The sequence below is a fragment of the Hippocampus bargibanti genome, linkage group LG08 (genome assembly GCF_051943395.1).
Source record: "Hippocampus bargibanti isolate YZ-2025 linkage group LG08, ASM5194339v1, whole genome shotgun sequence".
In the NCBI taxonomy this organism is placed as follows: Eukaryota; Metazoa; Chordata; class Actinopteri; order Syngnathiformes; family Syngnathidae; genus Hippocampus; species Hippocampus bargibanti.
In genome coordinates this window covers 5,704,151-5,730,685 of record NC_142741.1, presented here as the reverse complement: position 1 = coordinate 5,730,685, position 26,535 = coordinate 5,704,151, and the positions used below count along the sequence as shown (strand labels likewise).

At 40.2% G+C, this 26,535-nt stretch overlaps 1 protein-coding gene across 5 annotated transcripts in view; it reads left to right on the top strand.

Moving 5' to 3' along the window:
• Positions 1 to 26,535, top strand: part of LOC148894424 (poly(rC)-binding protein 3-like) — a 42,043-nt gene that overhangs the window by 3,521 nt on the left and 11,987 nt on the right. For 3 of the 5 annotated variants that reach the window (XR_016115756.1, XM_089002478.1, XM_089002476.1), the window contains exons 2-13: positions 9,138 to 9,269; positions 11,198 to 11,339; positions 13,672 to 13,695; positions 13,780 to 13,812; positions 15,176 to 15,292; positions 15,376 to 15,507; positions 17,810 to 17,938; positions 18,656 to 18,730; positions 18,799 to 18,840; positions 20,610 to 20,688; positions 24,157 to 24,209; positions 24,478 to 24,647. Coding sequence is in view for 3 of the 5 variants with exons in the window: in XM_089002478.1 (XP_088858604.1) it covers positions 11,265 to 11,339; positions 13,672 to 13,695; positions 13,780 to 13,812; positions 15,176 to 15,292; positions 15,376 to 15,507; positions 17,810 to 17,938; positions 18,656 to 18,730; positions 18,799 to 18,840; positions 20,610 to 20,688; positions 24,157 to 24,209; positions 24,478 to 24,647 (929 nt within the window). In the remaining 2 variants the exon portion in view is untranslated. The remainder of the gene's footprint in view (positions 1 to 9,137; positions 9,270 to 11,197; positions 11,340 to 13,671; positions 13,696 to 13,779; positions 13,813 to 15,175; positions 15,293 to 15,375; positions 15,508 to 17,809; positions 17,939 to 18,655; positions 18,731 to 18,798; positions 18,841 to 20,609; positions 20,689 to 24,156; positions 24,210 to 24,477; positions 24,648 to 26,535) is intronic. The other 2 variants (XR_016115757.1, XM_089002477.1) reach the window with 1 other exon arrangement.

The following is a 26,535-nucleotide window of genomic DNA, read 5'->3' as shown; positions in this document are numbered from 1 at the left end:
GCGATTCATACAGTGCCGTCCGTGGCTTAATTTCGACGTAATCCGGCCAGCCTTGCGTTCAACTTCCTTTTTGGACTTGCAGAACAGTAACCAGAGTAGGGGTGTCAAACTCTCGTCCTCGAGGGCCGTCGTCATACATGTTTTCCATGTTTTACATGTTCCCTTGAATCAGGTGCGTTGCAACAGGGAGACTTGGAAAACATGTCGGACGGCGGCCCTCCAGAACCCGAGTTTCTCACCCCTGAACTGGAGAGTGGTATTGTCTGAAACCACCGTCATGTTCTGTTTTGTTTTGTTTCTGAGTTCCAGGAGGGTGAGCCCTACCTCCAGAGTCTCTCTCTCTTGGCAGTCCATTGAAGTCGAAGATGACATATCTTCCATTCTTATGTGATTATTGTTGCTGGCGGCGATGCCACTGTAGGTGACTATGAAGCCCGATTCTGGAGCTACAAATCCTGCCACATCCAGGACATGTGAGGCCCGGTCCGGGCCTCCTGAGTCTACATTTGTAAAGTCCCATCTTGCCCCCTCGGGAATGCGGAAAACAAAACCCGGTCGTGTGGAAACGTCCCCTGCGTGTTTAGTTCTAGTTGCAGATAAAGGCAAACCCCCATAACCCAATTTAATGAGACCCTCTGCCATCTAGGAAAAACGTATCTAACATGTTAGCCAGTCACTGAACAGCTTCCTCCTTCGTCCGTGTGTTTGAGAGTCCTCTCAGCACGCTGGCCAGGTTGTGGAGGCCAGTAGGGGCTGAAAAACAGATTGGCCCCAGCGGGTCTCTGAGAAAGTGAGCCAAGAAGCCAGCAGCCATTTTGGACATTCACGCAGAAACGAGGCTCACTCTGGTGGAAAGGTGACGTGGCTGACGACATTGTTACGCCTCTTCTGTTGGACCCTGGTTAAGAATTTTGGTCAAAGGGTTTGTGTCGCTTATGGCCTTATAGCGTCAACGCTGAGGTTGTTTGGTTCAGGTCTTTCCACCGCAACTTGCCTCGACAAGGTCTGTCGTGAAATATTTTTGGGGTATGCAATACTTGTTATCCTTTTCAATACAGTCAAATCTGGGTTTTCGAACGTCTCGGTTCTTGACCGATTCAGTTTTCGACCAAAAATGTCGTGTTTTTCATGTCTCCGTTTACAACTGAAAATGGGTTCTTGACCAAATTCAGCACCTCCGCTTCCTTAGACGTCAATTCATTGTGACCGACGCATTAGTTTTGTTGAAGAAAGTTTTTCACAGTCAAATAAGGGTTTTTGAACGTCTTGGTTCTCAACCGATTCGGTTTTTGACCAAAAATGTCAAGTTTTTTTAGGCATTGGTTTACAACCCAAAATGTGTTCTCGACCAAACTGAGGGCACCTGAATGCACCACTCCACTCCCCTACACTTCCTTAGACGTCCCTTCCTGGTGTCGCGTCTCATTGTGACCAACGCATTAGCCTCGTGTGGTGTTCCATTTTGAGTTGACGTCTTTGTTATTCGATAATGATTAAAAAAGCAGACATCGGTGACATTGATTATAATGAAAAATGTTTCGGTTTTTGAACAAATTAGTTTTCGAACCGGTTTCTGTAATGGATTATGGTCAAAAACCCAGTTTTGACTGTACTTTGTTTTTCTTTTTTATACTTTTGCGCAGTGTACGTTTATTTTCGATAACATTTTTGTGCAGTTGTATTCTGAAAAAAATTGGTTCATACTAGCAATACAGTGATACCTCGGTTTGCGCACCCCTTGGCTTACGAATTTTTCAGTTTACGAACATTAAATTTATGAACATTTTACCTTGGCATACGAAATATTTTTTGAGGTACACACATAGCCAGGGTAACCTGGGAACGGATTATTCTCATTTTAATGGTTTCCTATGGGAAATTAATTTTTGGGATACACACCTTTCGCCTGACACACTCTGTCTGGGAACCAATTAAGTTCGTAAGCCAAGGTATCACTCTACTTTGCTTTTCTTTTCAGCCCACCCACAGCCCCTTTGAAAATTTCTGCTGTAGATTGCTAATTTCCCAGTTTTGGGACTATAAAATACTTTCTTTTATCACAGTATTATTTTAGCGCTGTTGGCATGTTATTGTGGACGAACAAAAAAATCTGATATTTTTCACATTTCGCCGGTCAAAGATGCCACGGCGTAAATCGCCAAACAGAAAAAAAAATCGCCCTCTTATTTTTAGCCCCCAAATCAGCGAGAGTGCAGCGGCGTGCGCTTAAGCAGACGTCATAAAAATCCACGCTCGTACTTGGGGATCTTGAGAAAAAAACTGCTGGCGCTCTGAGCTGCCTCGGCCGTGTAGTCAGCGAAGGGGAGCTTAAAATCCCGTGAGCCAACCTCCACCCTTCGCCTACGCCGCGTAATTCATTCATCACTAAAAATTTCCCAGACGTGGCTCATGGGTGCGCTTAAGAAATGGCATACTGTTATCGGCGGGGTTTGAATAGCGGAAATAGCTGAAAATTGTGCAGAAAATGAAGGCCGACTTCCCGTCTAACCCTTTTCTTGCATGGGTCTTCCCCACCTGCTTGTGTTGTTCTCAGCAAAGCAGAATCATATTTTTTTTTTAGCTAACAGCCGATGAACATGATTTATTGAAGTGGCTGAAAGTGTGTCAAAGCTGCAACACTGCAGCTTAGCCCCCCGACTCTGGAATCTTGCTTTTTGACGTCATGTCATTTTATACCTTGACATCCATCCTTCTATCAATTTTCTTCCATGAATCTTCTTCTTCTTCTTCTTCTTCTTCTTCTTCTTCTTCTTCTTCTTCTTCTTCTTCTTCTTCTTCTTCTTCTTCTTCTTCTTCTTCTTCTTATTATTATTATTATTATTATTATTATTATTATTATTATTATTATTATGCTTATTATGCTTCTTATTATTATTCTTATTATGCTTATTCTTATTCTTATTCTATTGTACTAGTTTAATGTTATTATAATCATTATTATTACATTTTAATATGTTTTATGTATTATTGTTATTATTAATTAATTTTTTGTTATTAGTTTATTATATATTTATTATGATCGTAATTGTGATTAGTTTATTGTTTGTTATTATTGTTGTTGTTATTTAGTATTTTAATGTGTTACTATTATTATTTAATATTGTGGTATTGTTTTTTGTTGTTTTTTAGTAGTAATTCTTCTTCTTCTTCTTCTTCTTCTTATTATTATTATTATTATTATTATTATTATTATTATTATTATTATTATTATTATTATTATATATTGTAGTATATTAATTGTGTTGTTATTATTATTATCATCATTATTAATATTACATTTTAGTATGTTTTATTTTGTTATTATTATTATTTCTTGGTTATTTATTATTTTATTGTTATTGGTTTATTATTTATTATTCTTATTCGTTTAGCATTTATTATTTTTATTATTGTTGTTATTTAGGTTTTTATTTTGTTATTATTATAAGTAATATTATTAGTATGATTAGTATTATTAGTATGATTAGTATTATTAGTGGTTTATGGGGCCGTGGTTTGGACACCTGCCGATAACCTGAGTCCATCCTGTCAAAATAAAACATTTGCATGTTGGAGATTGCGTGTGTGTGCCCCCCACCACCCAACCCCTTCCCCGTCTTTGGGATTAAGAGGTTTTAAGCCTGAGACTTCAAAGCAGAATCGTCTTTTTACTGAAGGTGTGAGGATGTCAAACGCTGCGTTGTCGAAAGGGGGATATTCGCTTTCCCCCCGACACCTGCACTCACATGCACACTGAAACCTGTCATGACTTTGGGCCATTATCTCTCTTAAATTTTATATCGGATGATTTCTCCCCCCTAACCCCCCCCCCCCCCCCCCACACACACACACACAATTGAAAACGTCACATGAGCACAAAGGTCAAAATTCAGCGTCAACTTACGGGTCCGTCTTGAAAATGGCTTTAACTCATTTTTATTCGTGTTTTGCATTTGACTAAAAATATCAGTCCTGCACGTTTTGGGTATTTTAGATGCTATAAAACGTTTTTCTGATGTCAGTTAGGAAACGAAAAATGGTGTCGGTTGTCCTTTAAGATTGAAAAAGCAAATTAGCTAAACCATCTCCAGTAAATGTGTACGATTTCCTGTGGCGGGCCCATGGATTTCATGGCGAGGCCTTCAGTAGGGCTATGTCTAAATCAATCCAGACTGAAAAAAAGTGTGATGGGATTTACTACAAGTCCACGAGAGGGTACCATTAGCCAGGAAGTAACTGACCGACCTTTATTAATGATCCCTTTTTTTCTCGAAAAGTCCGTCTTGAAAATGGCTTTAACAGTAAATCTTCATCTACCGATAAGGTGTGTTAGCTCTGGCCGGTATGCTCTTGTCATTAGCGCCTAGTGATCAGAACAGTTTTTGCAAACATTGCAAAAACTCTGACTTTAACCAGCGCCTTCAAGAAGGCCTTGGTACGCCTTTCGGGTTGCCGACTCGAAATCTGATTGGATAGAGCAACAGTTTGACGAATTTGACGCGACAGGGCCTGCAGAACCGATTGTGAAGGCGTCCAAGTCGATTTCTGACCCTGTTAACAAATGTGATTGGTTAATTGGTTGAATGCTTAAATACGAAAAGACACGTCTGGAAGCAGCACAACAGGGGAAAAGGAAGCCAAAAGACAATTTGGAATGATGTCAGAAGAATTCCTGGACAATATATGATTAGCATCAGTCTGTCATTCAGATATTTTTTTAGGCCAGCAGAGAAGGCTTTGCAGGCCTTGACTGTCTGCCATTGACGATTTCTCAGCAGACGTCTGCTCAGGCCGTTTCTCTTCTTTGACTGAATTGTGAGTTGACTTGGGAAGCAGTTATGACTTTGAAAGTCAAAAAGAAAAGCAAAATCCTTCAACGGCAGGAACCGGGAAAGCTAATGCACGCTAAATACGGCAGGCCTGACAAATGCCTTCCTCATCAGCGACAAGGCCCAAGTCACCTCGTACGCAATCAATCTCTTCACTCTCAATGACTTGAAAGCAGACAGACGCTGAGGCCATAAGTCCGATTTGAGCGATGCTTCTTATACCGCGTCCAGGGTTAGAATTGGCACGGACGCCGTTAGTGCGACTTGATGAGTCGGGCTAAGCTCCCGCGCGCAAGTGGCCTTTGTGAGTAGAAAATGACCGTGAACTGCTGCCTAGCTTCTTTGGCAGTTCTTACTCCTGGTTGCATCGTTGTCATCCTTAGCTAATAGCTGCCTCGGCTAATAGTTGCTCTTAGAAATGATGACAATTCCCGGATTAACGTTGATGCTAACACTAGCGCAAATGTGCACCTTATTTTTTATGAATCCAACCGTACATAGCGATTAAATAAAATACAGTGATACATTGCCTTACAAACTTAATTGGTTCCCAGACAGAGTGTGTAAAATGCGAAAAATGTGTATCCCAAAAATTAATTTCCCATAGGAAACCATTAAAATGAGAATAATCCGTTCCCAGGTCTCCATAAACCATAATTTTCTAAGCCTGATATATGGAAAACGTTTGAAAATACAACATTCATTGGGGGTGCACCTTATCTTTGGAATACTTTGATCTATTTATAGATGATATTTGGAAAACGTTTTTCAGTCATTGAAGGTGCGCCTTATAATCCGTCCGGTGCTCCTTGTATATGGAAAAGGTTTGAAAAGATACCATTCATTTGGGGTGCGCCTTATACTCCGGTGTACCTTATACACTGGAAAATACGGTACATTGCATTGAAACGCTTCTCTTTGCCAGTTTTTCTGGCGTTATTAACAAAAAGGTGCGTACAGTGAGACCTCAATTTACGAACTTAATTGGTTCCCAGACAGAGTGTGTAAGGCGAAAAGTGTGTATCTCAAAAAAAAATTCCCATAGGAAACCATTAAAATGGGAATAATCCGTTCCCGGGTTTCCATAAAATATACTTTTCAACTAAATAAGCCTTAAAACTACACTTAATCTATGTATAATAAATGTTTTATTGTATTGTAATGAAAGAAATACACTGCATTGTATCATAAAGTCACTTTATTTACATTTGTGATGGTCATTTATGGCTTGATGGAATGGCGTTCGAGGTCGAAGGTCAAAGGGAATTGCTGTTTGGAAAGAGAGGCGCATTACACGAGGACTGTAATTAAAGAAATAAACTGTGCTGTAATATAAAGTTTTATTTACCTTTTTGATGGTCGTTGATGGCTTATGGAAGGAGAGTCACCTTCCATAAGTACTGTTGGTAACTTAACCTCTGGTGCTGTTCGGTCGTGTGCTTCTGCCAAAGATCACTCCGCCAGCCGTGGTGGGTGTGTATTATGAAAATAGTGCTTATTATAAGGTTTAATTTTCATAAATTTGACGTTTGTAACACGAAAAGTTTGTCAGATAAGGTGTTTGTAAGTTGAGGTCTCACTGTATTTGGATTTGAGGAAATGTAATCTGAGGTGAAGCTGCTGTCAGGATATTTAATGAGCACATAAGAGGCACGCTAAGGAGAAGTAGCCTTAGCAGCCCTCTTCATCATTAAATATTTAAACTGGGATGGGACCGCGGCAGGGAGGCAAGGGGGCCTTTTACATTCCCGCTGTGTGATAATAGACATTTTTATTTATTTATTTTTGTGCCCAGAGGGACCTCCGCACGCAAACCCCTTCAGCTCTTGCGCCGCAGATTGCGGCTTGTGAGGATTATCTTGGTGGGGGGTTGGGGGGGCAACTATTATTCTCATTATTCGCCTCCTGTCTTTTGCTTTTGGAGAAAAAGGTCACAGTGGACCAGGAGTAAGGCACTTCAATGCTTACTTCACCTTGTGATGATGCTACGGGTCGAATTGACCCGATTGTTAGAATTAAAAGAAAAAAAGAATTGGTTAGAATTTAAAAATCTGAATGTACGATAAAACTGTTTAGTGCTGCCGTTAAAATGGGTTTGACCCCCATGTTGCGGGTCCAATTGACCCAATTGTTAGAATAAAAAAAATCAACATCAATTGTTAATAATTTTAAAATCACCATGTATGATAAAAGTAGTGTCGCCGTTCAAATGGATTTGACCACCATGTTATGGGTCGAATTGACCCAAATGTTCGAATATTTTTTTTTAAACCGCAAAGATTTTGAAAATCAACATGTACAATTAAATTGTTTAGTGTTGCCGTTAAAATAGATTTTACACCCATGTTGCGGGTCAAATTGACCCAATTGTTAGAATTAAAAGAATAATCAAAACTAGTGTCGCCGTTAAAATGGATTTAACCCCCATGTTGGGGGTCGGATTGACCCACTCGTTATAATTAACAAAAATTAAAAAATCAATTGTTAAGAACTTCAAAATCACCATGTACGATAAAACTGTTTAGTGTTGCCGTTAAAACGGATTTGATTCCCATGTTGCGGGTCGAATTGACCCAATCAATAAAACTGTTTAATGTTGCCTATGTGTACATTAAAACGCATTTGACACCCATTTTTCCCTCCATTGATAAAAAAAACGGGCAAAAAATAATGCAAAACCAAGTTAGTCATGAACAGATCAGCAATATGTAAACCACAGGTGTCAAAGTCAAGGCCCGCGGGCCAAGTCCGGCCCGCCACATCATTTTTTTCGGCCCGCGAAAGCAAATCAAACTTGTTAAATTCCATGATGATTGCTAAAATCTGAGCCAAAATGTCATATTTTTGGATGTCAACCACAATAAGTCATTATTCTTGACTTCAGATTTGAAAACGAGTTATTCATTAATTTGCTGTGTGCTCTATATGTAATATTTGAAGGGATTTAAACATTCTAATGGATTCCCCAAATTCATAACGGCCCTCGAGAGGAAACCATAACTACAATGTGGCCCGCGGCAAAAAATGACTTTGACACCCCTGATGTAAACAATATTTTGTGAATATTTTCCTGTTTATTCCACATCTGGGTGATCAAATTCAAACGGGTCAAAATGACCCAAGAAAATGTTTTAATTCCCTAATTTAACTGCATCAGACAAAAAAAAAAAAAACACAATGACCTGCATCAATGATTTTGGGGGTAATATCTGTATTGATAAAAAATGTTTTGTCATTTTTCTTCTCTCCATATAACAAAATATGATAAATATTACGTCAACTTCAAAACAAAAAAAAATCTTCCAAAGCCCCCCCAAGAAAACTGGTCAAAAATAATGCAAAAAAACTTACTTGTGAACATAATAGCAATATGTCAACAATATTTTGTGAATGTTTTCTTATTGATTGCACTTTTGGATTATTCAAACATTACATTCAAATGGGACAAAATGATCCAAGAAAATTCTTTCATTGCCAATTTTAACAGAATCAGACAAAAAATACACAGAATGACTTGTCATTTTTGTCATATTTTTTTTTCTCTCCAGATGACAAAATACACGAAATGATGTGTATAACTCCCTCCCAGCCAAGCCCCCACTGCCCCTTCCCACTGCCACACTCACCGAACTCTGAGTACATGCTACACGCTGTACTGTATCATCCTTACATCTATTTTGTTCATGTTTTTTTTTCTGCAAGACCTCACTTCAACAATTTTTTTGTTTGTTTTTGTATTACTACACTACGTCACTTTACATACAACACTACCTCACTTAACATACATCACTACCTCACTTTACATACGACACTACCTCACTTTACATTCAGAAATTACATGTATTGTCTGTTGTCAATTGTCTGTCTTTTTTAGCCACATTTTAAGTGCCTTGCACACTGGGTCCGAGAGGACATTAATTTCTTCTGTGCTGTATGTCATGCATATTAGCATATTTGACAATAAAGCTGACTTTGATTTTGACTTTGATATCAAGTCAACTTCCACCGGTTTGACGAAAACATAAATGTATAAACGTCAAACATAATGTTTATGACGTCATGATGGGCAGGGGAGTGGTTGCGTTTGTGCTAAAAGGCCAAAAGAGGGCAGCAAACTGCTGCTGCTGCTGCCCGTTGCAAAATGATGTACTCCAAAATGGGCGGCAGATGGCGCCATAAACGAGCACAACTTCATCCAAAGTGCTCTGTCGTTCAGCAAAATCAATTTACCAAATCAATTTGCTCTTTAGCTCGCTAATTCGGGGAATAAAACAATGAAAGTCAAGCAAAACATTTGTGTGTTTCCAGGTGACGGGCGTCAACATGGGCTGCTCATCGACTTGAGAAGAAGAAGAAGGGCACCAGCTGATGGATCCATCATTGTTGGGGTGACTCTGTTGTCCTTTATGACCTCGGAAAACATCACCTTCACAACATCCGGTGAGTAGCGTCATCGGGTTGAGATTTGTTGTGCAGTCAAGAACCTTCCTCCTTCCAACGAACCAGATTTCTTGTCATTTCACAGACGGACAAAATGCTAATTCGCGACTAGGCTAACCACGCAGCTGTCCTGTTGAGTTTCAGGTTTTCAGTCCAAGGTCTCTTATAAATAGAGGAAGCGAAAATCAAAATCATCTTTATTGCCAAATACAGTGATACCTTGGTTTAAGAACCCCTTGGCTTACAAACATTTTGGTTTACAAAAGTTAAATGTATGAAAATTTTACCTTGGCATACGAACGGGATACACACGGAGCTGCCACAATGAGTGATGTGTTGTTCGCGAACGAGCCCGTTCTTCTAACAAGAAAATGGCAGCCGGTTTGTTTTGGTCCTCTATTCCCTGCCCCCAGTCGTCGGTTAAAGCCACGTGATTGGTCAAGAACACAGCAGTGAGGGGTGGTTGGGGGTTACAGACAGAGAGAGAGTGAAGCCATTCTCCAAAAAAGAAAATAGCTGCCGACATTTTTTTTGTCCTCTATTCCCCGCCCTCAGTCTTCGGTTAAAGCCACGTGATTGGTCAAGAACGCAGCAGTGAGGGGAGGTGGTTTGAACATTAAAGAGACAGGCAGACGACAGTGACAGAGTGACAAAAGTCAAAGTCAGTGTCATATAAATGGACATAGAACAGATGAAATTACTGTCCTCCCGGACCCAGCAAAGGGGTAGAAAACTGAAATTTGGACTTGTTTCAACTTTGATAGTTCAAAGGCAGAGTGTAGACTGCAAGGTTAAAATATCCCATCAATCAGGCTCCACAAATAGCCCGTACACGCCACCTGTACACTTGATGCAAAAAGCTATCAACCCAACTAAACAGAACACAATTGATGAGGAACTAGGTAAAATTATCGCAGAGAAAGCACCTACAAGGGATCATTCCTCAAGATGGTGAAAGAAGAAGGTTACGTTCCTCATCAAGTGTTTCATGCTGATGAAATCGGCCACTCCATTCCATCAAGCCATCAACGACCATCACAAAGGTAAATAAAACTACTTTATTATATAGTACGGTTTATTTCTTTAATTATAATACCATAGTACATTATACATAAAATATGTTGCACAATGCAACGTTTGCATTGCGTCATCTGCTACAAGCCACGTGGACTCCTCTTTCCACGATGCTTTTAATAATAATAATAATAATCATCATCATCATCATCATCATCATCATCATACATTTAATTTCTAAGCGCCTTTCAAAACTCTCAAGGACACTTTACAGTGACGGGATGATGTATGTTTACATTTTGTAGCGTCATAAATTTTGTTAGCTTCTTTTGAATCTTTCTTCTGAGGCTGAGGTTCTGTGTGTCTACTTTGGAAAATGATACGCAAATGTCCGACCTTAGAACGCTCATGAAAGTCCGGAAGCATGAAGCAGGCTTCTGATTGGCTGCCATGCCGAGTCTGCAAATTGACAAACGAACTGAAATTCCGAAATTTCCAAACCAAACAAAGATTTCGAAATCGAGATAATTTATTCCGATTTCAAAATCTTCGTACAAACGTTTGCTTTATTAAAAAAAAAGCAAACATTTGATTTGGAAAAAGATTCTTTTTTTATTATTATTATTTATTTATTTTCAAAAAAGTTGTCGGCCACCCGGTCCAAGACATTTTGTAAGTCGTACGCCCGACGTAAAAGTTGCACGCCCCGGGTGTCCGGGCAGACGTTATTTCAGACACTTCATGAGTAAAACATAGTCTTCTTAATTTGCATACAGATGACAGTTTAACAGGCTGTGTCTGCTCACCTCAGATTGACCCTAGATTTTTTTTTATGTGCTTCCATTGTGGGCCTTGTGTTCCGCGGCATGAAACTTTGAAATATGATCACTTCTTTTCTGTCCATTCTCTATCAGGTGACTAGCTGGTTGGCATCCCTTGATATTCCATTTCCTTTTGAGGAACGTCACATCCGGTCTCGCCATGGAAGCCAACCAAATCCAGTCCGAGGGCGGCCTCAACGTCACCCTCACCATCCGACTCCTCATGCATGGAAAAGTAAGCGAAACGCATGAACCCGTACTTTGTTGGGGGTGCGCCACATTTCATTGGTGTGTGAAGTGCTGCTACTACGAGTGAAAATGTTTTCATCAGCCATAGCCAACCTCCTGTTTAAAGGACAACCGACGCCTTTGGAGAAGTTGTGTCCATAATTTGTAAAATAACTTCAAATTACTTCTACTGAGCTTATTTTACAAAGATTCCACTGCATATAGCTATATTTTATGTTTTAATACTCACGCTGAATATTCAGGAAGTCTTGTTTTCGAGTTGATGACGATGCACTACGTGACGTCACGGAGGGAACGCCCCTGACCGAGAAAGCGACACACAATGCATTTTGGGTACTTTGTTTGGTCTGAAAACTTCGTGTTGATCCGTTTTGATGGCAAAATTAGAAGGAAAACACATACATAACGCGATGGTGAATCGTGTGTTGCACCAAGACTACTATTTGATACTAGTTGACACAAATTCCCAGCAGACAAATAAGCCCATTTCCAAGGGAGCTTGGGCGCCATCTTGTGCATTTTCTGGGACGCTACATTGGAGTCCTGGCGGCTCAAATTAACACAGGAGGACTTCTTTAATCGATTGCAAACATTTATGCTTTCCTCTTCAGAACTCTTTGAATCATATTCATAACTGGATGAGTAACAAGAAAGCATTTTCTCCGAATCTGAAGCCATTTTTTTGATTCTAGAGCAAGGCAAGACGTCCTGGCGTGATGTCACGGACAAGGGGGCGGGACCTTCTGAAAACTTGGCATCGCCGAGGTCATTTTGAAGTAGTTTTGGGACACTTTAACAAATTTTTATTGGTGTTTTGCATTTGACTAAAAATATCAGCCTGCGTGTTTTGAGTATTTTAGATGCTATAAAACGTTTTTCTGATGGCAGTTAGCAAAAAAAAAAAATGGTGACGGTTGTCCTTTAAGTCAATAATTTTGGATTTTGAGGGTTTTACCGTGGAGTTTAGTGTCTTTGCCATGAGGTCAGTTACTAGATGCCGCAAAAGTCGAACCGAGAGCATTCTGGCAGCTTTTTAATATGCAAATGATGTGCTCGATATGCAGACTCCATGCCGACGCCGATAAGTGGGTAACGGAGGAAAGAAAGGAACAGCAGGCGCTTGCGCACAAAGGTTAAAAGTAGAGGTTTGGGGTCAAATGCCCGCTGTCCGCTTTGGCGTCTTGTGAAAAGTGCGATATATTCGACTGAGAGCAATATTTGCGATTCCCCATCAGCCCCCCTGCCCACCCAAAAAAACATCCAAATCATTTTCCATTCCATTTTTTTTATGATTGATGGTGAAATTAAGAGTAGTAGATATTCAACATGTATTTATTTATTTATTTATTCATTTGTTCATGTATTCTTTCTTTTGTTTATGTATTTATTTTATTTTATTTCCCATTTATTTATTTACTTGTTTGGTTATTTGTTTATTTGTTTATTTATTCATTCTTTTATGTATGTCTGTACCTATGTATTTATTTGGTTATTCATGTTATTTTATTTGCCATTTATTTATTCATTGTTTATTTATTAGTTCAATCATTCATTTATTCATTATTTTATTTATGTATTCATGTATTTATTTCTTTGTTTCATTTCATTTTCTTTCACGTGTGTTTATTTATTTATTTTCTTTTATTTACAGTTTATTTATTTATTTGTTCATTCGATCGTTCATTCATTCCTTTATTTATTTATTTATTCATTTATTTTATTGTATTTAATTTTATTGTATTCACCGTTCATTTATTTATTTGTTTGTTTGTTCATTAGTTTATTTGTTCATTTATTTATTCTTTTGTTTAATTCCTTTTATATACAGTTTATTTATTTATTTATTTATTCTTTTATTATTTATTTGTGTGTTTATTTATTTTATGATATTATATTCACCAATAATTCATGTATTTATTTATTTATTTGTTTATTTATTTATTTATTTATTTATTCATTCTTTTTTGTTTATTTTATTGTATTTTATTTCTCATTTATTTATTTATTTATTTATTTGATTTTTGTATGGTAAAAAACAGCATCAGAAAAAGATTGTCAATGACTTGAGGTTTAGCAACTTTACAAGTAACCTGATGGCAAATTGATGAATATTAATATCGACTCGGGGGAGCGTGGCGACCTGCGCCGGGCTGTCAGGTGACACTGGACCTCCACGAAGCTTTGTGGTCACTTCGGAAGGCGCTGCAAAATGTGTTAACACGCTGCCCCAGCCGCTTCTGTGCTTTTTTGCTTGTTTGTAAATCCGTTCGTATTGGCACGTTTGTGGTTTTTTTGTAATTTTTTTTATTTTATTTTAGGAAGTGGGAAGCATCATTGGAAAGGTACATTGTTTTTTAACCCTTTCCATATTGTCCATCCTGGACCTTTTGATACATATCACGACTTTGTTTTTTTATTTCCACCAGAAAGGAGAAACTGTGAAAAAAATGCGCGAAGAGGTGAGTTTGGCTTTGTCCTCATTTAGTAAATGACACAACAAATGTACAAATTGTTCGAATCGTGCTGTCACACGTAAATGATTTCAGCGGCCATTTTACCAAAGGATGATCATTTGCACCAGCGGGATGTAAAATGTATAAATGCGCAATAAAGTTAATTATATATTTTTTTAATATAATTCAGCAAAGCCGTTCAGAATGCACATGTAATTTATTCCATTTAAAAGATGCAATTAAATTCCCATGAACACGGGGAAAATATATCATCCAGTGCTTTTCCCCTCTTACCAAAATCAAAATTGCATTTTACCATGACATAAAATAAATCCCACTTTTGATCTTTTTAAAATGAAAATGTTGTGCGTTAATTGTTTGTAAATATATATATATATATATATATATATATATATATATATATATATATATATATATATATATATATATATATATATATATATACAGTAAAGTCTTGTTATATCGATATTCTCGGGAGTCGGAAAAAATATCAATATAAACGGACTATCGGTATATCCGCTCCTGCAGCATGTAATTTTCTCCTTGCGTTCATAGAAATATTATCGTAATAAGCAGTACTATCGATATAACCGATATCGATATAACCGATATCGATATAACGAGACTTTACTGTATATAAATATATACCCCCAAAGCTGGCTAGCTAGCTAGCCAGATATCTAATAGATATTTAGTTAGATACCCAGCTATCTAGATGGATGGCTAATAGACAGCAAATAGATAGCGAGCTAGCCAGATAGCTAGACAGATAGCTAATAGGCAGCAAATAGATCGCTAGCTATCCAGATAGCTAATAGATAGTTAGCTAGATAGCCAGCTAGATGGATAGCTAATAGACAGCAAATACATAGCAAATAGATAGATAGTTATCTAGCCAGTTAGATAATAGATAGTTAGCTAGATAGCCACCTAGATAGATAGAATGCTAATATACAGCAAATAGATACGAAATAGATAGCTAGCTAGATAGATAGCGAGCCAGATAGCTAATAGATAGTTAGTTATATAGCCAGATAGCTAGATAGCTAACAGACAGCAAATATATAGCAAATAGATAGCTAGCTAGAGAGCTAGTTAGCCAGATAACTAATAGATAGTTAGCTAGATACCCAGCTAACTAGACAGCAAATAGATAGCAAGTAGATAGCTGACTAGGTAGCCATTTTTTTTCATAAATGCTTTGATTTCTTTTCATATCTTGAAATAGTCCACCCCAACTGGACGTCTCGGACCTCCTCATCCATTTTGCGGACGCCATGTCGGCCATGTTTTATCAGTGCCTCTGCGCTTGATGGGTGGTGATGTGATTCGCTCCCTTTTTTTCTAGAGCGGCGCGCGAATCAACATCTCTGAAGGCAACTGCCCGGAGAGGATCGTCACCATCACCGGACCAACGGACACCATCTTCAAAGCTTTTGGCATGATCGCCTACAAATTTGAGGAGGTGTGTATGACGTGGCCCAAAACTGGCAGCTCAAAAAGCGTTTTCAAACTTGAAAGACAAAGAATGTGTATTGTTGTTTCTAGGACATCATCAATTCCATGAGCAACAGCCCGGTGACCAGCAAGCCTCCGGTCACCTTGCGGCTCGTCGTGCCAGCCAGCCAATGCGGCTCCCTCATCGGAAAAGGAGGTTCCAAAATCAAAGAAATGAGAGAGGTGAGGAGGAAAATCTTTAATTTGAACCCCTGAACATTTAGCTCATTAGTTCATTTGAACTACAATTATACCTTGGCTTATGAACTTAATTGGTTACCAGACAGTGTGTAAGGTGAAATGTGTGTATACCAAATATTAATTTCCCATAGGAAACCATTACCAATGAGTAAAATCCGTTCCCAGGTCCGCATAAAATATAATTTCCTACTTTCTTATTTTCTAAGCCTTAAACTACGCAACAGTGGTTTCATCAGCATTTAACACTTGATGAAGAATGTAACCCTCTTCTTTTACCATCTTGAGTATTGATCCCTTGCAGGTGCTTTCTCTGCGATAATTTTATCTAGTTCCTCATCAACTGTGCTCTGTTTAGCTGGGTTGATAGCTGTACAGATGGCTTGTGCGGGTTGTTTGTGGAGCCTGATTGATGGCATATATTAATCTTGCTGTCTACACTCTGCCTTTGACCTATCAAAGTTGAAACTCTCTCACTGTCGTCTGCCTGTCTCTTTAATGTTTAAACCACCTCCCCTCACTGCTGCGTTCTCGACCAATCACGTGGCTTTAACCAAAGACTGGGGGCGTGGAATAGAGGATAAAAAAAGTCGGCAGCTATTTTCTTTTTGGAGAACGGCTTCAATCTCTATCTGTGCTTCACTCTCTATGTCTGTCTGTAAACCCTACCTCCCCTCATTGCTGCATTATTGACGAATCACGTGGCTTTAACTGAAGACTGGGGGCGGGGAATAGAGGACAAAAACAGTCGGCTGCCATTTTGTTGTTAGGAGAACGGGCTTATTCGCGAAAGATACATCACTCATTGTGGCAGCTCCGTGTGTATCCCGAAAAATAGTTCACATGCCAAGGTAACATTTTCATAAACGTAACGTTCGTAAACCGAAAATTTCGTAAGCCAAGGGGGTCGTAAACCGAGGTATCACTCTATGTTGATGTGAAAAATCTGCATGACAACTTTTTGATGACTAGCCGCTTCAGAAGCGTACTATGCTTACATGCTAATATTGTCGATGAATGAATGCAAGCTTATTTATTTGTTTATTAATGAACTCATTCACTCACAGACGATGTGCAAAAAAGGTGTCCACTCCAGTGCCAGGGTTTTTGTCATTGTCACTCAAACTCCAAGACCCACAGAATACAGTGATACCTCAGTTTATGAACACTTTATTTTACGAACCTTTCGCCTCACCAACATTAAATTCGCGAGAATATAATCTTGGCATACAAACTAGTTTTAAGGAAACACACGGACCGCCACAATGGCTGGTGGACTAGTTTTTGGTAGAAGAACACCAAACATCTCACTGCTTTGTTATCGAGTGGAAACTTTTGCTTTTTTGGGACCGAAAAAGAACCCACCACAGGCTAGTGTTAAGCCAAAGATGACACAAAAGAAAATGACAGTCGAGCAGAAGAAGATGATCGAAAAATACCAACGAGGTGTGCGTTTGTGTGACTTAGCTTCCCACTACCAGTATGCTAAGTGGACTATTGCTACGTGTGGCTCTGGGTGTTTCTGTGTTGTCTAAACAACTGTATCAGGCAATAGAAGAGGTCGAAAAACTTCTGTTGATTTGGATGAACGAAAAGCAGCTAGCATGGGACAGTGTGAGTGAGGGTATTATTGCCAAGAAAGCACGGCAACTTCACTCGGATATCATCAAGAGGTCACTACATCAACGACCATCACAAAGGTCAATAAAACAATTTTATTATACAGTACTTTATTTAAAACTGTAATTTAAATGTAAAACTGTAATTACAATACAGTAGCGCATTTATTATAAATAAAATAAGGTATCTTTTGTGTAGTTTTCAGGCTTATTTCGTCGAAAATTATGTTTTATGGGGACCTGGAAATGGATTATTCTCATTTTAATGGTTTCTTATGGGAAATAAATGTTTGGCAGGCGAACTTTTCGCCTCACACAAACTGTCTGGGAACCAATTAAGTTCATAAGCTGAGGTATATTGAGCTTGAAATGGGGTGGATGTACAAAATACAATACATCCATATTGGCTTATATAGCGCTTTAACAACACCCGAAGCTGTAATAAAGTGCTTACTCGGAAAAAAGGGAAATGCTACCTTCTCGTGGAAGTGAAAAAAAAAACATTGCCAGAGGTCTGACCAGCGCCTTATCGGCACCCACGCAAGAAAAAAAAAAAAACAAAACCCGAACAAATTTGGGAATGGCGCTCTGTCATTTTTTCAATACCAAAATAGATTTGTGAATGGCAGCGATTGTGTAGCATTAAGGAGGCCATGTGGTATCTCCAGTCCACAGGGGCTCAGGTCCAAGTGGCGGGGGACATGCTCCCCAATTCCACAGAGCGCGCCGTGACAATCTCCGGGACCCCGGAAGCCATCATCCAGTGTGTTAAACAGATTTGCGTCGTCATGCTAGAGGTAAGATAAGTTAAGGAAAGCCATGACAGCCTATACGGTGCAGCACACGTACCCTGAAACGGCATTTTTGCCACGGTCAAGACGGCGGTTTGAAATGGCTGTGACTGTTGCAACACCATCTTAGCTACCTATTTGCTGTCTATTTGCTATCTAGCTAGCTGGTTATCTAGATAGCTATATCTTAGCTAACTCGCTAGCTATCTAGCTAGCTATCTATTAGTTATCTAGCGATCTATCTATCTAGCTCGTTGGCTGTCGAGCCACCTATCTACTACTATCTCGCTATCTAGCTTGCTAGCTATCTATTAGCTATCTAGCTATCTGACTATCTAGCTAGCTATCTATTAGGTATCTAGCTAGCTGTCTAGCGACCTATCTATCTAGCTAGCTGGTTATCTAGCTGGATAGCTATTAGCTCTCGATAGTTAGCTATCTATTAACTAGCTAGCTTATAAATGAAATGTATTATTATTATTATTATTATTATTTATTATTATTATTAAGATCTAAAATCTTGGATGGAAGCAAAATTTATTGGTCATTCATTGAAACGAGTCTTGCAGTTCCAGAGTTCTCCTGCATCTTGGTTGCGTCACTTGGCCCACAAGCGGTTAAAAGTCGGATGCTAGTCTTGCGGCCATTCAAATCCAGGAATGTTTTCAGGAAGCCTTTAATGTTACACATAAATGTCAAACTTTCCTCTCGTTCTTGTTCTAGTCACCGCCCAAAGGTGCTACCATTCCGTATCGCCCAAAGCCTGCTACCACCCCAGTCATCTTTTCGGGGGGCCAGGTAAGAGACCAAACAAAACAAAAAAAAAAGTAAAAATTATCACCAAAATTTTTCATTCTTCCCCACAGGCCTACACAATTCAGGGACAGTATGCCATTCCGCATCCAGATGTAAGTTTTGATTCTTTTCCTTGGAATAAAAAATGTGAAATAATCCATCAGATTGAGGATGTGACACCTCATTTCTGACATTTGAAGTCAATTGAAGACCTTATTCAAACCTCTCAGATAACCAAAGTGTCAAACTTGTGAAACTCCATGCTCATCTATCAAGCTCGCGATCGAGCAAGCTTGCTCTCTTTCTATTCACCTAGTTGGCTTACATCGCAGGTGTCAAAATCAAGGACCGGGGGCAAAATCTGGCCCGCCACATCATTTCATTAGTCCCGTGAAAGCATATCAAACTTATGAAATTCCATGCTCATCTATCAAGCTAGCTAGCGAGCAAGCTAGCTTGCTCTCTTCCTATTCAGCTAGTTGCTTTACATCGCAGATGTCAAAATCAACACCCGCGGGCAAAATCTGGCCCGCCACATTAGTTTATTTGCCCCGCGAAAGCTAATCAAACTTGTGAAATTCTATGCTCATTTATCTCAATTACTAGCTAGCAAGCTAGCTAGCAATTGATATAGCTAGCAAGCTTGCTAGCCCGCACCAGAACGATAACTCGGACTTAGGCTTGGAACTCCAATCACGAAAAGAAAAGGATAAGCCTTCCAATAGTATCTAGTGATCGAGCAAGCTAGTGATTGACCAAGCTAGCGATTGAGCTAGCTAACGATCGAGCTAGCAAGCTCGCTAGCCCCCACCAGAACAAATAACTCGGATTTAGGCTTGGAACTCCAATCACGAAAAGAAAAGGATAAGGCTAACGATCGAGCTAGCTCGCAAGCTCGCACCAGAATGATAATCGACTCAGGCTTGGAACTCCAATAACAAAAAAAGGATAAGCCTTTAAATAGTATCTAGTGATCGAGCAAGCTAGCGATCGAGCTAGCTAGCGATCTAGCTAGCTAGTAAGCTCACTAGCCCAGAACGATAACTCGGATTTAGGCTTGGAACTCCAATAACGAAAAGAAAAGGAAAAGCCTTCCAAAAGTATCTAGCGATCGAGCTAGCTAGCGATTGAGCTAGCTAATGATCGAGCTAGCTAGCAAGCTCGGTAAACCACACCAGAACGATAACTCGGATTTAGGCTTGGAACTCCAATAACGAAAAGAAAAGGAAAAGCCTTCCAAAAGTATCTAGCGATCGAGCTAGCTAGCGATCTAGCTAGCTAGTAAGCTCACTAGCCCAGAACGATAACTCGGACTTAGGCTTGGAACTCCAATAACGAAAAGAAAAGGAAAAGCCTTCCAAAAGTATCTAGCGATCGAGCTAGCTAGCGATTGAGCTAGCTAATGATCGAGCTAGCTAGCAAGCTCGGTAAACCACACCAGAACGATAACTCGGATTTAGGCTTGGAACTCCAATAACGAAAAGAAAAGGAAAAGCCTTCCAAAAGTATCTAGTGATCGAGCTAGCTAGCGATTGAGCTAGCTAACGATCGAGTTAGCTAGCAAGCACGGTAGCCCGCACTAGAACGATAACGGATTTAGGCTTGGAACTCTAATAACGTCATGAGTAAATGCGTTTATGCCAAGTGCAGTTCTCAAGTTCGTTTGCACACCAATCAGACTTGAGGCTCGTCGAGAGCTCCGTGGCCCAAAAGTGGCCTTTTCCTTTTTCTGTCCTATTCTTTTTTTCCTCCCGACGCCCCCTCCTTCCACTATCTTGGTTGTTTTCCCCCTTCTCCTCACCATCCCTCCTTCTTTGGTTGACTACATTCCGTTGGTGTAAAGAGTAACCTGTTAGTTGTACTTTCCCTCCTAACCCTTCAGCAGCTGACCAAGCTCCACCAGCTGGCTATGCAGCAAACCCCCTTTTCCCCTCTCGGACAGACCACCCCCGCTTTCCCCGGTACGTACCCACAAAACCCTGGTCCTCCCCTCTTCTCTGACCTCCCACCTTTGCTCCTTTCCTTTTTTTGCTTCCAGTCCTTGAAAAAAAAAACCCACATGAGCGTCTTTTGTTCGGCATATAGGATGACGGTTAAATCGCATTGTGGATCCAAAAGTGAGGTATCATGTATACAAACTGAACGGACGCTGTTTTGTGACTAGCTAAGTCACGCGCGACGCTTCGCGACGGGGTCATGACATTGCGCCAATTTTTAGGTGGCTAAAATGCGGGAAATTTTTGACTTGAGGTACGTGTATTCAAGATGTTGCCGAGGTGGCCACACCTGTAAGATTCAACCTGAAAAAAAATGATGAACGGGCGGTCACTTTGAAAAACATAGGCTAACAGGAAGTAGTTTACAACACGGGTTTGTTTCTTATAGCTAGATAGCTAACAGATAGCTAGCCAGATAGCTAATAGATAGCAATAGATAACTAGCCAGCTAGCTATCTAGCTCTGTATTTGCGATCTACCTGACTAGCTATCTGTCTAGCTAGCTATTAGCTATCAATTAGCTAGCAAGCTAGCTTTCTACCTGTTTAAGTTACTTTCGGGTTGAGTGAACGCTAGCGCGTGTGGCTGCCGGTGCTCACCCTCAGAAAAACTTATCCTGTGACTGTAAAGTGACCTTGAGAGAATGGTCGGTCACTTTGAAAACCGTCGGCTACCAGGAAGTAGTTTACGACACGGGTTTATTTCTAATAGCTAGCCAGCTAGATAGCTAACAGATAGCTAGCCACATCCCTAATAGAGAGCTAGCCAGCTATTTAGCTAACTCTCTATTTGCGATCTAGCTGACTAGCTATCTATTTAGCTAGCTATTAGCTAGCAAGCTAGCTTTCTATCTGTTTGAGTTACTTTCGGGTTGAGTGAACGCTGGTGCGTATGGCTGCCGCTGCTCACCCACAGAAAAACATATCCTGTGACTGTAAAGTAACCTTGAGAGAACGGACGGTCACAAAAACATCGGCTAACAGGAAGTAGTTTACGACACTGATTTGTTTCTAATAGCGATCCAGCTAGATAGCTAAAAGATAGCTGGCCAGATATCTAATAGATAGCTAGCCAGCTATCTAACTAGCTCTCTATTTGCGATCTAGCTGACTAGCTATCTAGCTATCTAGCTATTAGCTATTAGCTAGCAAGCTAGCTTTCTATCTGTTTGAGTTACTTTCGGGTTGAGTGAACGCTGGCACGTGTGGCTGCCGCTGCTCACCCACAGAAAAACTTATCCTGTAACTGTAAAGTGACCTTGAGAGAATGGGCGGTCACATCGGCAAACAGGAAGTAGTTTACGACATGGGTTTGTTTCATGTCACAGCGAATGCTTGCATTGTTTTAGATAATAAAGTTGATAAGAGCAGAGTGGCGGGTCGTGGATTTCATGGCTAGGCCTTCAGTAGTGCTATGTCTGAATAAATTCAGACTGGAACAATTGTGTGATTTACGACAAGTCCACTAGATGGTACCATTAGCCAAGAAATAACTGACCAACCTTTCTTAATGATGTCCATTTGTTCTTGAAAAATCCGTCTTGAAAATGTCTTGAATAGTAAATCTGCAACCTCATCCATTTCTTCTCCTCGTTCAGCCATTGTGGGTGGACAAAACTGCGATTAAATCAACGCAACAATATATTTGCTTATGTCGCTCACGACAGATATAGTATGCTAGTATGCTCTTCACTAGCGGCTAATTATACTATGATTGGCTAGTGACTAGCCAATCATGTGATTAGGCAGTCATAGTTTACGAAAACTTTGACGTTGTCAGTGACTTCCAGCAGGCCTTGGGTTGCCAACTCGAACTCTGATTGGTTCATGCAACACTTTCATTGCCATTGATTTTTATGCTCCAGGGCCTGCAGAACTGATTGTGAAGGTGTCCGGGTCGATTTCTGGAATACTGGTCACAAATGATGGCTGATATTTGATTGGTATAATTATATTGTTGTTAATTATATACTCCATTTGAACCTATTGTTAACTATTTGACACAGTTTTAATTTTAATTTTAATTAAAAAAAATATCTGTTATATAATAATATTAAAAAAGTCTAAATAGATAGCTAGCTAGATAGCTAGATAGCTATATAGCTAATAGATAGCGAGCTAGATAGCTAATAGCTAGTTAGCTAGATAGCTAATAGATAGATAGCTAGGTAGCTATATATCTAATAGCTAGCTAGCTAGCTAGGTAAATAGCTAGCCATATAGCTCGTAGATAGTTAGCTATATAACTAATATCAAGCCAGCTAGATAGCTAATAGATAGCTAGCCAGCTATCTAGTTATCTCTCTATTTGCGATCTAGCTGACTAGCTATCTAGATAGCTAGCTATTAGCTATCAATTAGCTAGCAAGCGTTCTTTCTATCTGTTTGAGTTATTTCCGGTTAAGTGAACGCTGGCGCATGTGGCTGCTGCTGCTGCTCACCCACAGAAAAACTGATCCTGTGACTGTAAAGTGACCTTGAGAGTTTTGAAAGGCGCTGATAAATGAAATGTATTATTATTATAAATACGAAAAACAGTCTTGTGATTCAGATATTTTTAGGCCAGCAGAGAAGGCTTTGCGGGCCTTCACGGTTCGCCACTGTATGAGTATGTGATGGCAAATGAAGCCTTGGTTCAGGTTTTCGGCAAGTTGAAGCGTTGCCACGACAACGTCCACGTCATGGAGCAAGTCAGTTGCATGCCAGTAGCAACTTCCTCTCCGGGTTTGCGGCGTGACAAACGTCAGCTTGGTTATTGTTGCGAGCTATCTATTAGTTATCTATTAGCTAGCTAGCTAACTTCATCTCTTTGAATTATTCCCGGTTGAACGGGGTCACCGTTGCTGGCTACCTAGTTAGCTATCTATTAGACGTCTAACTAGCTGGCTAGCTATGTATTAGTTATCTATTAGCTAGCTAATATATATATTATAAATAGCTATATAGTCATCTAGATAGCTAGCCATGAGATATCTATAAGCTTGCTGACTAGCTATTAGCTATCTATTAGCTATATAGCTATCTAGATAGCTAGCTCTGAGCTATCTATTAGCTATCTGGCTAGCTATCTATTAGCTATCTATTAGCTATATAGCTATATAGCTAGCTAGCTATTCTAGCTATCTATTAGCTATCTATTAGCTATGTGGCTAGCTTTCGATCTATTTGAGTTATTCCCGGTTGAGTGAACTCTGCCGAATGTTGCTGCCGCTGCTCACCCACAGAGGAACTTTGTCTATAAAGTGACCTTGAGAGTTTTGAAAGGCGCTGATAAATGTATTATTATTATTATTATTATTATTATTATTATTATTATTGATCATATCCGAGCCTCTTCATCCAAATATTTAATCATGACTGGAAATCAAAACAGTAAGTTGACATTTTCAACCATTTCTTGTATTTTTGTTGTTGTTGTGTTTGACCGTTTCAGGTTTGGATGCCAGTCCACCGGCCAGCACCCATGAGCTCACCATTCCCAATGATGTGAGGAATCTTGAAATGTTTTGGCTAATCCGCGGGTGTTATTATTGTTGTTTTATTTTTTATTTTTCTCCCGGGAAATTGCCATTTTCGTGTTTATTATGTTTGTTAAAGTCATTATAAGTGCCTTGCACGCTGCGTCCGAGAGGACAGTAATTTCATCTGTGCTGTATGTCATGCATATTAGCATATTTGACAACAAAGCTGACTTTGACTTTTCTTTTGACATGTTGGTGTTTTCGTTTCATCTTCAAACCCGCTGTCGTTCCAGCTGATCGGCTGCATCATTGGACGCCAAGGGAGCAAAATCAACGAGATTCGACAAATGTCGGGGGCTCAGATCAAAATCGCAAATGCCATCGAAGGCTCGTCCGAGCGCCACATCACTATCACCGGGACGCCGGCAAACATCAGCCTGGCCCAGTATCTCATCAACGCCAGGTGACTGCCATACGCCCTCAGGACAATTCGAATAACCTCCCCCAAGATTATTATTATTATTATTATTATTATTATTATTATTATTATTATTATTATCATCATTAATAATATTATTATTATTATTGTTATTATTATTATTATCATCATTAATAATATTATTATTATTATTATTATTATCATCATTAATATTATTATTATTATTATTATTATTATATAGTAGTAGTAGTAGTATATTTTACAATTATTATCATTATCATTATTATTATTATTATGATAAATATTATTATTATTATTATTAGTAGTAGTAGTAGTAGTAGTAGTAGATTTTATAATTATTATCATTAATTTTTTTTTTTTTTTTTTTTCCAAGATGGCGGCGCGTGCACACGCAGCGGCTCCTCTCTCTCCCGGCAAATTGTTTTTTTCGTGTTCATTGTGTTTGTCTTACGCGTGCAAATGTCCGTCTCCGTTGGCCTCGCGACACCCGAGGCGTACCTACTCCCGTGAGGTTCTGCTCGACATCGGCAGTTCATTTTTAAAACCTAAACCAGCTGAAGCAGAAGTGCTACGCAAGCATGGATTGCTCAGGGAGTCGGCTCATCCATTGAGCCCCACTCTTCCACCGACCCCCACTCCTGCACCCAACCCAGAGTGGAGGCGCCACAAGCGCTGTATGAGGAAACAAAAGAGGGGAAAGCGTGGAGGTATTCGCATTAGGCTCGCGGCTAGCCGCCACCGGCCTTGCATTCCTACCATCACGCTGGCTAACGTGCGCTCGCTGGACAATAAAATGGACTACATCAGACTTCTCCGCTCAACTTCCAAGACCGTGGGTGAGTGTTGTGCCTTTGTGTTTGTGGAAACATGGCTGACCGACAGCATACCGGACAGTGCCATCCAGCTAGCCCAGCTAACTAGCTTCCGGGCAGACAGAGCGCTCGTCGAGGGGGGGAAGACTCGCGGCGGGGGACTCTGTGTTTACATCAGTGATGCCTGGTGCCGCAACGCTGTTATGGTATGCAAACACTGTTCGCCACTGATGGAACTTATGGTCATAAAATGTCGGCCATTCTACCTGCCGAGGGAATTTAGTGCCATACTGCTGGTAGCAGTTTACATCCCCCCGAGCTCAATTAACAACAGGAGCGCGGCATTGAATGAACTCTACCAGCACATCAGCGAGCAACAGACAGCCCACCCAGATGCTTTCCTTATCCTGGCTGGCGATTTCAACCACGCCAACCCGAAAAGTGTTTTTCCACATCTCCATGGACACATTAACTTTCCGACGAGAGGTAACAACATTCTGGACAATGTTTTCACCACACACAAAGGAGCCTACAAAGCCTACCCCCTCCCCCACCTAGGAGCTTCGGACCACTCCACTATCATGTTAATGCCCGCATATAGGCCTCTTGTCAAAGTCATCAAACCAGTCAAGAAGCAGATAAGGGTGTGGCCTGATGGGTCGTCAGAGGCACTCAAAGACTGCTTCTCCAACACTGACTGGAACATGTTCAGACAAGCGGCCACCTACAACAACAACACCGACCTCCAAGAGTACACAGACTCTGTTACCTCCTACATGAGGAAGTGCATGGATGACGTGACTGTCACCAGATCTGTCACCATCCTGGCCAACCAGAAGCCATGGCTGACGGGTGAAGTCCACAGGCTCCTCAGGGCTCGGAACGCTGCCTACAAAGCTGGCGATGAGCGGGGCCTGAGGACAGCCAGGGCCAACCTGTCACGTGGCATCAGGATGGCCAAGAGACAGCACTCCAGGAGGATCGCCAACCACTTCAAAGACAGCAGTGACACCAGGAACCTGTGGCGTGGGATACAGACCATCACAGACTACAAGCCCACTCCACAGACCTGCGAGAAC